Genomic DNA, 13,243 nt, shown 5'->3' on the forward strand with positions numbered 1-13,243 from the left:
TTAGATTTAATTATATTTAAGACTCTTTTTTTTCCATCATCGACGACCTTATTACGTCATTTGTTTTGCAATGACGTCAGGGGTCCGACCACTAAACGTTAGATATAAAGCGGTCAAGAAAACAATTATTGTTATTATTAAATAGTTATATTATTGACATTGTAGGGGGCAAAAGGGCGTGAGAGGAATAGTTTAATCTATTTGTGTTACGCAACAAAATCGGGCAACTACATAAGCCCGTCCTCGACCCTCTCACCTGTGATTGGTTGATCGGAGTGACCGTTATGCGTTTCGCCGCCGCCATTGGCCGAGCCGTTCGCTGTGGGCGGTCCCCCGTCCTTTTCCCTGCGCATGCGTGGGGCAGTTTGTTGTCCCCTGTTAGCAACATGTCCGCCTCCATGATGCGAGCGACCGTGCGAGCGGTCAGCAAGCGGAAGATCCTCGCCACCCGAGCCGCACTAACCCTCGTGAGTTCCTCATTTGATCTGACTTTGGCAGTTTTTTCCTTTTTTAAATCGTGTTCGGTTCGTGCTCGCTGTCATGCTAACGTTAGCTTCAGTGCTAACTAGGTTAGCCGTGACGTCAACTTTCATAACAAATGACTTTGTATTGTTCAACATACGATTTTTTTTTATTTTAATGTCATTCACTTTCTGAATGTTATTTTTCTTTTTGTTCTTGTGAAGCATCTACTAATCTTGTACGACTTTATGTCAAAGACATTTCACTCAAACTATATTCAGTTCAACTGGTTAAAAGAGTTGATCGTGATGTTTGTATTTATTTATTTATCAATATGTAGTTTATAGATTATGTTGAACTGTCTTAAAACATCGATCAGGGGATGGAGGCGGTGGATACACTGGAAAGGTCGCTTGTGATGTGCATGACTTGCAGTTAAATAAAAATAATCCTAAAGCTTTGACTCATTTTGAAATAAAGATTTTAATTATTTTCACCACAAACCTACTAAAAAGTTCATAAATACTATTATTGCGGGAGGAAATACGTTAAAAAGTTTGCAGTAACGTATTTTTAAAATCCTTATCGACCTGTATTTGAAGATCTTACACGCAAAAGTAATTAAAATGGAAAATATATCTGTCCTAAAATATGTTTAAAGATTTTATCCTTAAGACGAACCACTGTGGATTTTTTAGTCAAGCACTGGGTAAAATAATCAGTAAAACTACTTTATAGTGTCTTACCTTTTTCTAAAAAATAAGATGTGAAATGTGGCGGAAAGTAATCGCTTATCTGCCGAAAATAATTTTAAGTGCTGTTGTGAGATAAAGAGGGCGGTGTAATGGTGCGTCTGATAAAGTGTAAACACGACTCGTATAGAAGAATTCGGTGAACTTTAGTTTGAATTGGTAAATGTTTAAACCGCTGGATGTCCTTTCAAGATTAAAACACTTAAAATCTTTATGTATTCTACTGTTATATTTGACTTAAATTCAACCAAAAATGTCCTTCTTTTCCTCCACAGACGCCTTCAGCCGTCAACAAGATTAGAACTTTGCTACAGAACAAGCCAGAATATGTAAGTTGGTTTTAATATAGCAGAAGAAGCCATTCATTATATTCTTATATTGCTATATCTACACGATGAATGAACGTATACTCAAGGTTTTATTGCCATTTTAATTTATTGTTATTAAATTGCAGTATACAAGTGATTGGATTTTCGAGAGTTTTTACATGGTTTTTTTGTGTGTAAAATGCTGCCGTACATAATAATTTCACACTTAATTTTTACTTGAAGAAACTCGACGTTTGTGACTAATCAACAGAATTAATATTGGCTTTGAAAGGAATCTTATAATGAAAACGTATATAATATTATATTGACTTCCCTCAAATTACACATTAAAAAAAGCATTATTTGAATGTAATAAATTCACTTTCTTCTGCTTTTCTAAGTATTACAGTAAAACTACTGAATTACATTGGAAATGTTATTTGATAAACATTATTAGAAAAATCGTTGATCGATATCTTTACTGTTTCTTCAAGATTGGTTTGAAGGTCGGGGTGAGGACCCGCGGTTGCAACGGTCTGACCTACACTCTGGACTACACTAAGCAGAAAGCCACGTCCGACGAGGAAGTTCTGCAGGACGGTGAGTTCGGTCGCCTTCAGGGCTTGTGTTTGTTGGCACAGACGACTGTTTTCACAACATATGTTGTTTGTTTTAGCCTTTTCTTGTAACGTTCCTGCTATTCTTGTTGCAATCTAAACACTCAAATGTGTAAAAGTGGGAGGGGGTTCTCTATGTATCTCGACTACATCTCCAAAATAAAAACCACTGTCTAGGGACAGAAAACCAGAACTTTATGGGGCATATAAGCTGCTAAAACTCAGTTAAACTCTTAAATGAGACACTTGTAATATGTGAATATTTTTCATACATGTTCTCCCTGTAAAGCTCTTTATCACAAGTATTGCTGGAAAAAATCCAATAGCTGATAAATGAATAAATGCATATTGTTGAAAACCAGAAGTTCTGTTCTGATTATTGGTAGCAAAGCTAGTGATAAGATACTGTAGTAACAAGAATATAATTATAGTATTGTCGAGTACTTGACTCTGGTTTTTCAGAAAATACAGACCATGTGACTCTTGACGAAGTCGTAACTGCTTTCATTCGTTTTCAAACCAAATATGTCCAAACATCAGCTTTAAAAGCTGCTGGAGTCACTGTATCCTCTCGTCCTCAGTCATCGCCTGTATTTCATTGTTCCTTTAGCTGCGGACGTCATAATGACTGCTGCCATCTAGCGGGCGGAAGTTTAATTGCGACACAAAGATGTAAATGCATGCATGTTTATTGTATTATTTATAGACTTATACACACTTTAATTGAAATATAAACCCATAACAGATGGATGCAAAACTAATAGACTCAGGGACTCATTCATTCCTCGGGCTATTGTCTTTGATCTATGTTCTTTATCTTAAGACTTGGATTGTGACATCTTGTTCTTTCTTTTTATATAAACTTTGTTCTTTTTCTTATTTTTATGAATTATCGTCTGTATTGCTGTGTCTAATTGGAAAAACAATTTCCTGAAGGAGACCTCCTGAGGGATCAATAAAGTTCTATCTACAACTTAACTATGATAAAAATAAAACATGATTAGAAAGACAAGAAAAATGTAATAAAATACTTTTCAATATCAACTCAGGATCATGAGGGAAAAAAAATGCTATCTATAGTAATGATGTATGAACATTAATTGTTAATAAAGAAAATAAGAATCTGTTATATAATATACATATATATATAATAAGATAGTATTTAAATAAAAAAGTTAATTGGCATCAAAGACCAATATCTTTTCATTTCTTGAGCCAGGGTTCAGTTCATGTGTTTAAACCTGTGTATGGATGGTTGCTCCGGCAGGTGTGCGGGTCTTCATCGAGAAGAAGGCTCAGCTCACTCTCCTGGGAACCGAGATGGACTTCGTCGAGTCCAAACTGTCCAGCGAGTTCGTCTTCAACAACCCCAACATCAAAGGCATGTGCGGCTGCGGCGAGAGCTTCAACATCTGAACCAGAACTTGAACCCGGAACCAAGAAGTCCAGACTCTACTGCTCCAACACACACACACACACACATACACACTGGATCCAGATTTTACTCTCCGTCATCCCTGCCTGTTGATTCGAACACCTTCAGTCATCAATGCATCCTTTTTTTTTTTTTATTCCGTTTCTCTGGAGGACTTTTGTACTTTCGGTGTTTTTAATAAAGTGATGCGTTTGAACCGCAGGAGGAAGAGTTTGCAGCCAAAGATCACGAGGAAGATGATTTTAAAAACTCATTTTAAACATGTTTAATGAGCAGTGAGTTGTTCAGCTTGAGTGTCCAGAAACTGCTCTTCAGTTTGTAACATACTATATATTTATGCCTGTGTATATATAAATAAAATATCAATGACCTTTGAACCACGCACACGCGAGAGACGCACAAAAGAAAGTCCAATAATATCGTGTGATTTTTCTGTTGAATACATTTTTTTTTTCGCTTGAGCTGAAGACTGTACAGGTTGTACTATTGTAGAAATGTAAACTGTGCAATAAAGCTGTGTATTTAAAAAAAAAATAAAACATTCTTGCAAAAATCACACTTTTTGTCTTTTTTATTTTTAATCATGCAATAAGCAAAAAAAAATGAATTTTTAAATATCTTAAATTTGCCAAAGGTGGATTTCTTTCTATTCATTTAATGATGTTCAGTTGACTTAAATAATAAAATATTTTTTATATTTTCATTTTAATTGATTTCCCCACAAAAACAGTAATTTATATGTATCTTTATATATATAAAATATAAGAATATCTAAATATGTATAGTGATTTCTTTTCTTATGATTCTATTGATATTAAATAGTTAAATATCTTGGGCTTTCAAATCATATTGCATGTGAATCATTTTTGTTTTTTATATATATATAAAGATTTTTTCTTTTTTTAGAATTAACATGGAAATATTCACAGCATTTTTGGATTGCAATTGAACTTCCTGCCGCTAGATGGCAGGTGTTAAAAGGTCCTAAAGCCACAATGAAATTTGATGACTGAGGACGAGAGGATACAGTCAACACCAGCAGATTTTTAAAGCTGATGTTTGGACATATTTTGTTTCAAAAACAAATGAAAGCAGTTACGACTTCATCAAGAGTCATGTGGTCTGTAAATACTGCAACACCAGAGTCAAGTACTCGACAATACTACACATATATCCTTGTTCCTACAGTATCACGATATATCGTATCATTGGCCCTGTTTTATGATGCGTATCATATCACCAGATACTGGTGCCAATAAACATCTCTATTTATAAGTAACAGTATCTATGTATAATTAAAATGAAGTAACATAATGATTTTCATTAAGATAAGCAAGTGTTTTGTTGTGTTGTGTTGTGTTGTGTTGTGTTGTGCTAAGACAAGGAAGTTGTGATGCTTCATCTCATAGAAATGAAGTACATAACGTCACATCTGCGTTGGAAAAATGCTTTTCAATTTTGAAAATCACCTGCACTTCCGTGTCCTCCGGATCCAGCTGTGACTTCATGGCTCGGAGACAGTTTTGCACGAAGACACTTTAAAACGGACCGAACTGTTCTGTCAAGTCGACCCAAAGAAGGTTGTTGTGGCTCTCAGCAGAAAGCCATTAGAGGAGAGTGTGTGTGTGTGTGTGTGTGTTGTTGTCTTGTTTCTTACCAGTCCTGAGAACATGTCAAGATTCTCCTGATGCTTCCGTGGCTCCTCCAGGTTCAATGACAATTTTAAAAATGTATTAATGGAGTCAATTATTCTTCCATGTTTGTGACAGAACCATAGAAAGACCATCATCATGTTGTCAGTTAAAGTTTTGAAGCTTTAACTCGTCAGAAATAAAATTATATCTTAAATTATCAATATTATATCATAAAAAAAAAGATTTTTTGGTCGACTTCAACAAAAAATAAATGTAATATTAGAATTATATACATTATTTTTTCTAATTATTGTTGTTTTTCCCCACGAAAGAATGTTTATAAATATTTTTACTTAAATATAACATTTGCTCTGAAACTAATTCAATTGTTTCAAAAAAATGTTATTTGTAACAGTTTTTCTTGTATATTTAAATTAAAAATACGTTAATAATTAAAAAATATTTTTAATTAATTAATTTTAATATTGCACAGAACAAGTGTATACAGTACCATTTAAATATGTGTACAGCTTTAAGCAAGTATAGTTACAGTGAAATTAAATACAGAAAATTGCCATTTAATAGAAGTGTAAATATGGAATGAATTTAAAACATCTGGATGGAGGAAAAAAACGTTTTTTTTCATTTAATAAACATACAAATTCATTTAATCACACGTAACTAATAGTTATTAAATATAAGAACAACTTTAAAACAAATGTATATGTTTGAAAGATATTTTATGCGTATGGTTACGAGAAGAATATATATATATATATATAAAATATAAATATATACAGTATATATATATATATATATATATATATATATATATATATATATATATTAATACAGTATCATGAGAATGAAAAATATAAATATATACAGTATAAATATATATATACAGTATATATATACATATACTGTATATATATATATATATATATATATACGTATATATACTGTATATATTTATATTTTTCATTCTCATGATACTGTATTAATATTCACGAGTAAAACAATTTTGCTTAAAGTCATGTCATATTTTTATCATAGTTCTTTTATGGTTTACATTTTAATAAAGTGTTAATAAAAAGAAGGAAGATGTTTTTTATTTTAAATTAAAAAAGCATTCATGTATTTTGTTCATTTTTGTGTTGCTATTAAAGCCATTACTTACGTCTTCCGCAGCTAAAGGAAGAATCAAGTCCTGCGAGATCCCAATGATGACTGAGGACGAGAGGATACAGATTATTTTTTCTTTATATACAATTAACATTCATACACTACATTCTTATATATAGTGTTTCTTTTTCTTTTCTCATGATACTGTGTAGATATTTTAAAGTATTTGAATCAACGTTTTCTTGGCTTTCTAATCATATTTTCAAACAAATTAATATATTTTAAATTAAAGTTATGAGTAACATTATTGTCTGTTTATTTAAATTAAATTACAACAATATTTTCAGTCAGTAAGATATGTTTTGTTTTTAATAGTTAGTGTTTGTAAAAACACGTGTGACTGGTTGCGTGTCACAACAATCCAATTTTCTTGCCTGTTGTTCAGTCAGTCCTGGATAATTCTAGCTAAATGAACCTGACTTGAATATATTATCTTCCTCTTTAAATCTCTCTCTCTTTCTCTTTCTCTTTCTCTCTGAGCTTTTCATCTCAGGTCAGAAGCTTCACCGTCAGACCAGAAGGTCCGGAGCAAAAGGTCAGATGCTGCCATGACTGTGGACACTATTCAGAGACGTCGATTTCCCAGAGATTTGTCATTTTGCTGCTTCTTCATCCGTCCAGGTTTGACTGGAGACACCATGGAGGACCCGTCCCTCAGCCCGGGTCCGGACTGCGGGTCCGCGTGCAACGGGTCGTCGGCCGAGCCCGGTCGGGGGCCACCGTTGCTGGTGGACGCCTGGCTGGTCCCGACGTTCTTCGCTCTCATCATGATGGTGGGTCTGGTCGGGAACTCGCTGGTCATCCACGTGGTGACCAAACATCAGCAGATGAAGACGGTCACCAACTTCTACATCGGTCAGTTCTATCTAATGTTTTTATTAACATGTTTGGAAACATTCCACATAACTTTTTTGTGGTGGCAATAGAAAAATAAATGAATGTAATAAAAAGAGATTAGTTATACTATCATACTATACATGTAAATAAAGTTTAAAATATATTCTTAACATTTTATTTACATTCCTGCTTGATAAATCACTTTATATTTGATAAATATCTTGTGAAAGTACATGTTTATATAGTATTATTGAAAAATATAACTTTTAACAAGTATAGTTATAGTGAAATATAAATACATTTATATCATTAATAAGGAGAAAATATCAATAGATTCTATAACATTGTAGTTTTTGGTGATTTTATGAACAAATAAATGACGTTAAAAATACATGTGTTTTCAGTTAATCTGGCCACGACTGACATCTTGTTCCTGGTCTGCTGTGTTCCCTTCACCGCCACCTTGTACCCGATGCCGAGCTGGATCTTCGGAGAGTTCATGTGTCGACTGGTCAACTACTTTCAGCAAGTAAGTCTGAAAAACGTAAAGATTAAAAACCTGAATTCTAGCATTAGCATGTGTCACAGTAGCATCATTTGCTAGCGGCGTGTATTAGCAAGAATCTGTTGATAAGAACGATATATTCATTGGTTCTGAAACCAAAATATGTCCAAAAATCATTTTAAAAAGCTGCTGTATTTAACTGTATCCTCTCGTCCTCAACCGCTGCCATCCAGCGGCCAAAAAATAAATTGCAACACAAAACTATAGAACAATTATTAAAAAAAAACAACCATGCATTTAACATGATGTTAAATACCAACACATACAGTATATTATCAGAAAAAAAACAAATCGCTATTCATCGCTGTTTTCTTACAAACTACTACTCATAAAATAACTTATTTGTAATACATTTAAACCAGTTTAGAGTTATTCTCACATTTAGAATATCTTTTACATATATAAAAACGTTTTTGTAGAGAAAACAGCAGCTAAAAATTCATAAAAAAAACCATTTATCGTAAAAGATTTGCTTACTTGTTGTTCCTTTTCGACGTAATAACTGCCATCTAGCGGCCGGAAGTTTAATTGCAACACGAAAATAAAAAATCACTTTGAATATTTGCTTTTTCTTTTTCTTCAATTATATTATTTTATTCACACTTTATTGAAATGTAAAGCATAAAAGACGTATGATACAAATAAATAAATGTAAATAGTTACAATTATTTTGAAAAAATAAAATAGATACAATGTAAGTTAGTAAGTTAGTAATATGCACCAGTACCAAGATGTAAGGTTAGCATTAGCGTTAGCCGTTTTTCTGGAATAACCCAACGATTTCACCTGTTTTAACTTTTATTCTTTCATCTGTGCGTCTCCACACGTCGACTTTTTGCAGTGTCTTTTTACATCTCCTGTCGTGCTCCCGTGTGTGTGTTCCAGGTGACGGCTCAGGCCACATGCATCACTCTGTCAGCCATGAGTGTGGATCGTTGCTACGTGACTGTTTATCCTCTTCAGTCTCTGAGGCACAGAACTCCACGGATGGCCTTGACGGTGTCTGTGTCCATCTGGATCGGTGACACACACACACACACACACACACACACCCCCACACACACACACACACACACCAACAGACACACACACACACGCACGCACACGCATACACACGCACACACACGCACATTCACACACACACTAACACACACACACGCACACACACACACATACACACTAACACACACACACACCAAACACACACACACACACGCACACACACGCACTAACATACACACGCGCACACCCGCTCACACATGCACACACATGCACATACACACTCACACACGCACATACACACTAACACACGCACACATACACACTAACACACGCACACATACACTAACACACGCACACATACACACTAACACACGCACACATACACACTCACACACGCACATACACACTAACACACGCACACATACACACTAACACACGCACACATACACACTAACACACACACACACACTAACACACGCACACATACACACTAACACACGCACACATACACACTAACACACGCACACATAAACACTCACACACACACATACACACTAACACACGCACACTCACACACACACATACACACATACACACTAACACACGCACACATACACACTAACACACGCACACATACACACTAACACACGCACACATACACACTCACACACGCACATACACACTAACACACGCACACATACACACTAACACACGCACACATACACTAACACACGCACACATACACTAACACACGCACACATACACACTAACACACGCACACATACACTAACACACGCACACATACACACTAACACACGCACACATACACACTAACACACACACACACACTAACACACGCACACATACACACTAACACACGCACACATACACACTAACACACGCACACATACACACTTAAACACACACACACTAACACACACGCACACTAACACACGCACACATACACTAACACACGCACACATACACACTAACACACACACACACACACTCACACACACACGCACACACACACACTAACACACACACCAACACGCACGCACGCACACACACACACACACGCACGCACACAAAACACGTACACATGCACTAACACACGCACACATACAGTACACACTAACACATACACACGCACACACACACACACGCACACACACACACACATCCATCACACTCTCTTCTCTGCAGGTTCTCTTCTTCTCTCCATCCCCGTCGCCGTCTACCAGCGACTGGAGGAGGGTTACTGGTTCGGCCCCCAGACCTACTGCACCGAGGTCTTCCCCTCGGCGGGCCTCCAGAGAGCCTTCATCATCTACAGCTTCCTGGCCGTCTACCTGCTGCCCCTGCTGACCATCACGGCCTGCTACGCCTTCATGCTCAAGAGACTGGGTCAGCCCAGCGTGGACCCGGTGGACGGCGGCTACCAGGTATGGAACCCACGAGACCTCGATTTCTTGGCGTCGTCACAGAGTCCGATCCATGCAGATCCAGGCCCAGGCGGAGCGGGCGGTGGCGGTGAGGGCCCGGGTGTCCAGGATGGTGGTGGTGATGGTGGCGCTCTTCCTCCTCTGCTGGGGGCCCATCCAGGTCTGCATCCTGCTGCAGACCTTCGGCCTGCGGAGCTACGTTCTCTACAAGGTGACTCACGCTAGACACGCTCAGACTCACAGGGACGGAAAATCATTTTCTTCAGGGGCCACATTTTATACAGTCAGTGTTCTGAGGGCCTTTGAAACCAAACAAAAGAAGGGAGAAAATAATGTCGTTAACATGTTGGAAAAGGCGACAAAGTGTAATGATCTCATTTTGTCATAAGAATGTATATTTAATATAATTTTAAATTTCACCTTGACACAGAGACAACACAAGGGATACCACAAACACATTTTTTTGATGTCTTCGGCTCACCTTGACCCAGAGACAACACAAGGGATACCACAAACAGATTTGTTTTTTGTGCCTTCGAGTCACCTTGACCCAGAAACAACACAAGGGATACCACAAACACATTTGTTATTATGTTTTCGGGTCATCTTGACCCAGAGATAACTCAAGGGATACCACAAACACATTTGTTTTCACGTCTTCCAGTCACCTTGACCAAGAGACAACACAAGGGATACCCCAAACACATTTGTTTTCGGGGCTTCAGGTCACCTTGACCCAGAAACAACACAAGGGATACCCCAAACAAATTTGTTTTTTTCAGGCCTTCGGGTCACCTTGACCCAGATACAACACAAGGGATACCACAAACACATTAGTTATTATGTCTTCGGGTCACCTTGACCCAGAGACAACACAAGAGATACCACAAACACATTTGTTGTTATGTCTTCGGGTCACCTTGACCTTGAAACAACACAAGGGATACCACAAACACATTTTTTCGTGTCTTCGGGTCATCTTGACCCAGAGACAACTCAAGGGATACCACAAACACATTTGTTTTCATTTCTTCCAGTCACCTTGACCCAGATTCAACACCAGGGATACCACAAACACATTTGTTTTCGTGTCTTCGGGTCACCTTGGCCCAGAGAAAACACAAGGGATACCACAAACACATTTTTTTTCGTATCTTCGGGTCACCTTGACCCAGAGACCACACAAGGGATACCACAAACACATTTGTTTTCGTGTCTTCGGGTCACCTTGGCCCAGAGACAACACAAGGGATACCACAAACACATTTGTTTTCGTATCTTCGGGTCACCTTGACCCAGAGACAACACAAGGGATACAACAAATGCATTTGTTATTATGTCTTCTGGTCAACTTGACCCAGAGATGACTCAAGGGATACCACAAACACATTGGTTTTCTTGTCTTCGGGTCACCTTGACCCAGAAACAACACAGGGATACCACAAACACATTGGTTTTCGGGGCTTCGGGTCACCTTAACCCAGAGACAACACAAGGGATACCACAAACAAATTTGTTTTTTGTGCCTTCGGTTCATCTTGACCCAGAGAGAACGCAAGGGATACCCCAAACACATTTGTAATTATGTCTTCGGGTCACCTTGACCAAGAGACAACACAAGGTATACATCAAACGCATTTGTTATTATTTCTTCGGGTCACCTTGCCCCAGAGATAACACAAAGGATACCACAAACACATTGGTTTTCATGTCTTCCGGTCACCTTGACCCAGAGACAACACAAAGGGATACAACAAATGCATTTGTTATTATGTCTTCTGGTCAACTTGACCCAGAGATGACTCAAGGGATACCAAAAACACATTGGTTTTTATGGGCCTTCGGGTCACCTTGACCCAAAGACAACACAAGGGATACCACAAACACATTTGTTTTAATGTATTCCGGTCACCTGGACTCAGAGACAACACAAGGGATACCTCAAACAAATGTTATTTTCTGGGTTATGCACTCAGGGTCATAGAGACCCAGAGTTGGTCAATAGACAAACATATGTAAGTGAACGACAGTGTGATAAACCTGTAATAAACTGTAATAAATACATTTAATAACAATACCTACACTTTATGAACCCCCATCACAGCTGAGGATCTGGGGTCACTGCATGTCGTACTCCAACTCCTCCATCAACCCGCTGGTCTACGCCTTCATGGGCAACAACTTCAGAAAGGCCTTCAAACACGCCTTCCCCGCCGCGCCCCGGTGGCGCCCCGGGCGGAGGGTCCGGGTGGGTCACATGGACGAGGGCGACAGGGGAGCCGGGACGGACCGCCAGAGTCCAAAGGCGGACGCGGAGATGCACTTCCTTTCATCTGGAGCCTGAAAGGTCACGAGCCGGTACTGACTGGGTTTCTACTCTTAGATGTTTCTGCACAAACACACCTGGAAACCACACCTGTGCTGTGTCTCAAATCGCATACTAATCTTAGTATGCTAGAAGTTAGTATGCATCAGTTTAGTATGCATACTAACTAGTACGCAAATTCTCCGCAGATAGTATGTCTCAAATCAAACCCTGAAGCTACACACTAACCGGAAATCACATGACAGCTTCTTCTTCTACTTCTATTTAACGATGTTTCAAGCAGCTGTTTGAACGCTATCGCCACCTGCTGGCAGCACGTATTGCAACTTTGGAAAAAGAAATAAAGAAAAAATATGAGAATCTAAATAATCGCGAGATATTTAAGCTGGTATCAGCAGCGAAGACGTGTTTATCCTCCTACTGCTGCGGAAAATACACCTGTAAGTATATGAATATATATGCATTTATATATGACGTAACTTCCGTTTAAAACGTCACTAAAATGGCGGCTGTTTAGGGTGGTTAGTGTCCATCGAACCATGCTAGTTTTGTGGGCGTGTTAGTACGCCAATTTAGTATGCATGGCGCACTAAATTTCGCATACTAAGAATTGAGACACACTAACGTACTAAAAATACTAACTTTTAGTACGCTAGTATGCGATTTGAGACACAG

At 38.0% G+C, this 13,243-nt stretch overlaps 2 protein-coding genes across 2 annotated transcripts; both read left to right on the forward strand.

The window, feature by feature from the left end:
• The first annotated feature begins 318 nt into the window (after positions 1-318).
• On the forward strand, positions 319-4,130 carry isca1 (iron-sulfur cluster assembly 1). The gene is made up of 4 exons (XM_087788351.1): positions 319-467; positions 1,490-1,543; positions 2,017-2,122; positions 3,407-4,130. The coding sequence occupies exons 1-4, from the start codon at positions 387-389 to the stop codon at positions 3,553-3,555; spliced, it is 390 nt and encodes a 129-aa protein (XP_087644477.1). The 5' UTR covers positions 319-386; the 3' UTR covers positions 3,556-4,130.
• Positions 4,131-7,031: 2,901 nt separating this feature from the next.
• kiss1rb (KISS1 receptor b) lies at positions 7,032-12,771 on the forward strand. Its single transcript, XM_087788344.1, has 6 exons — positions 7,032-7,248; positions 7,635-7,759; positions 8,681-8,816; positions 10,004-10,242; positions 10,301-10,453; positions 12,347-12,771. Exons 1-6 carry the CDS (start codon positions 7,032-7,034, stop codon positions 12,584-12,586), a joined length of 1,110 nt encoding a protein of 369 aa, XP_087644470.1. The 3' UTR covers positions 12,587-12,771.
• The last annotated feature ends 472 nt before the right edge of the window (positions 12,772-13,243 follow it).

The sequence above is a fragment of the Callionymus lyra genome, chromosome 1 (assembly GCF_982586985.1).
Source record: "Callionymus lyra chromosome 1, fCalLyr1.hap1.1, whole genome shotgun sequence".
Classification (NCBI taxonomy): domain Eukaryota; kingdom Metazoa; phylum Chordata; class Actinopteri; order Syngnathiformes; family Callionymidae; genus Callionymus; species Callionymus lyra.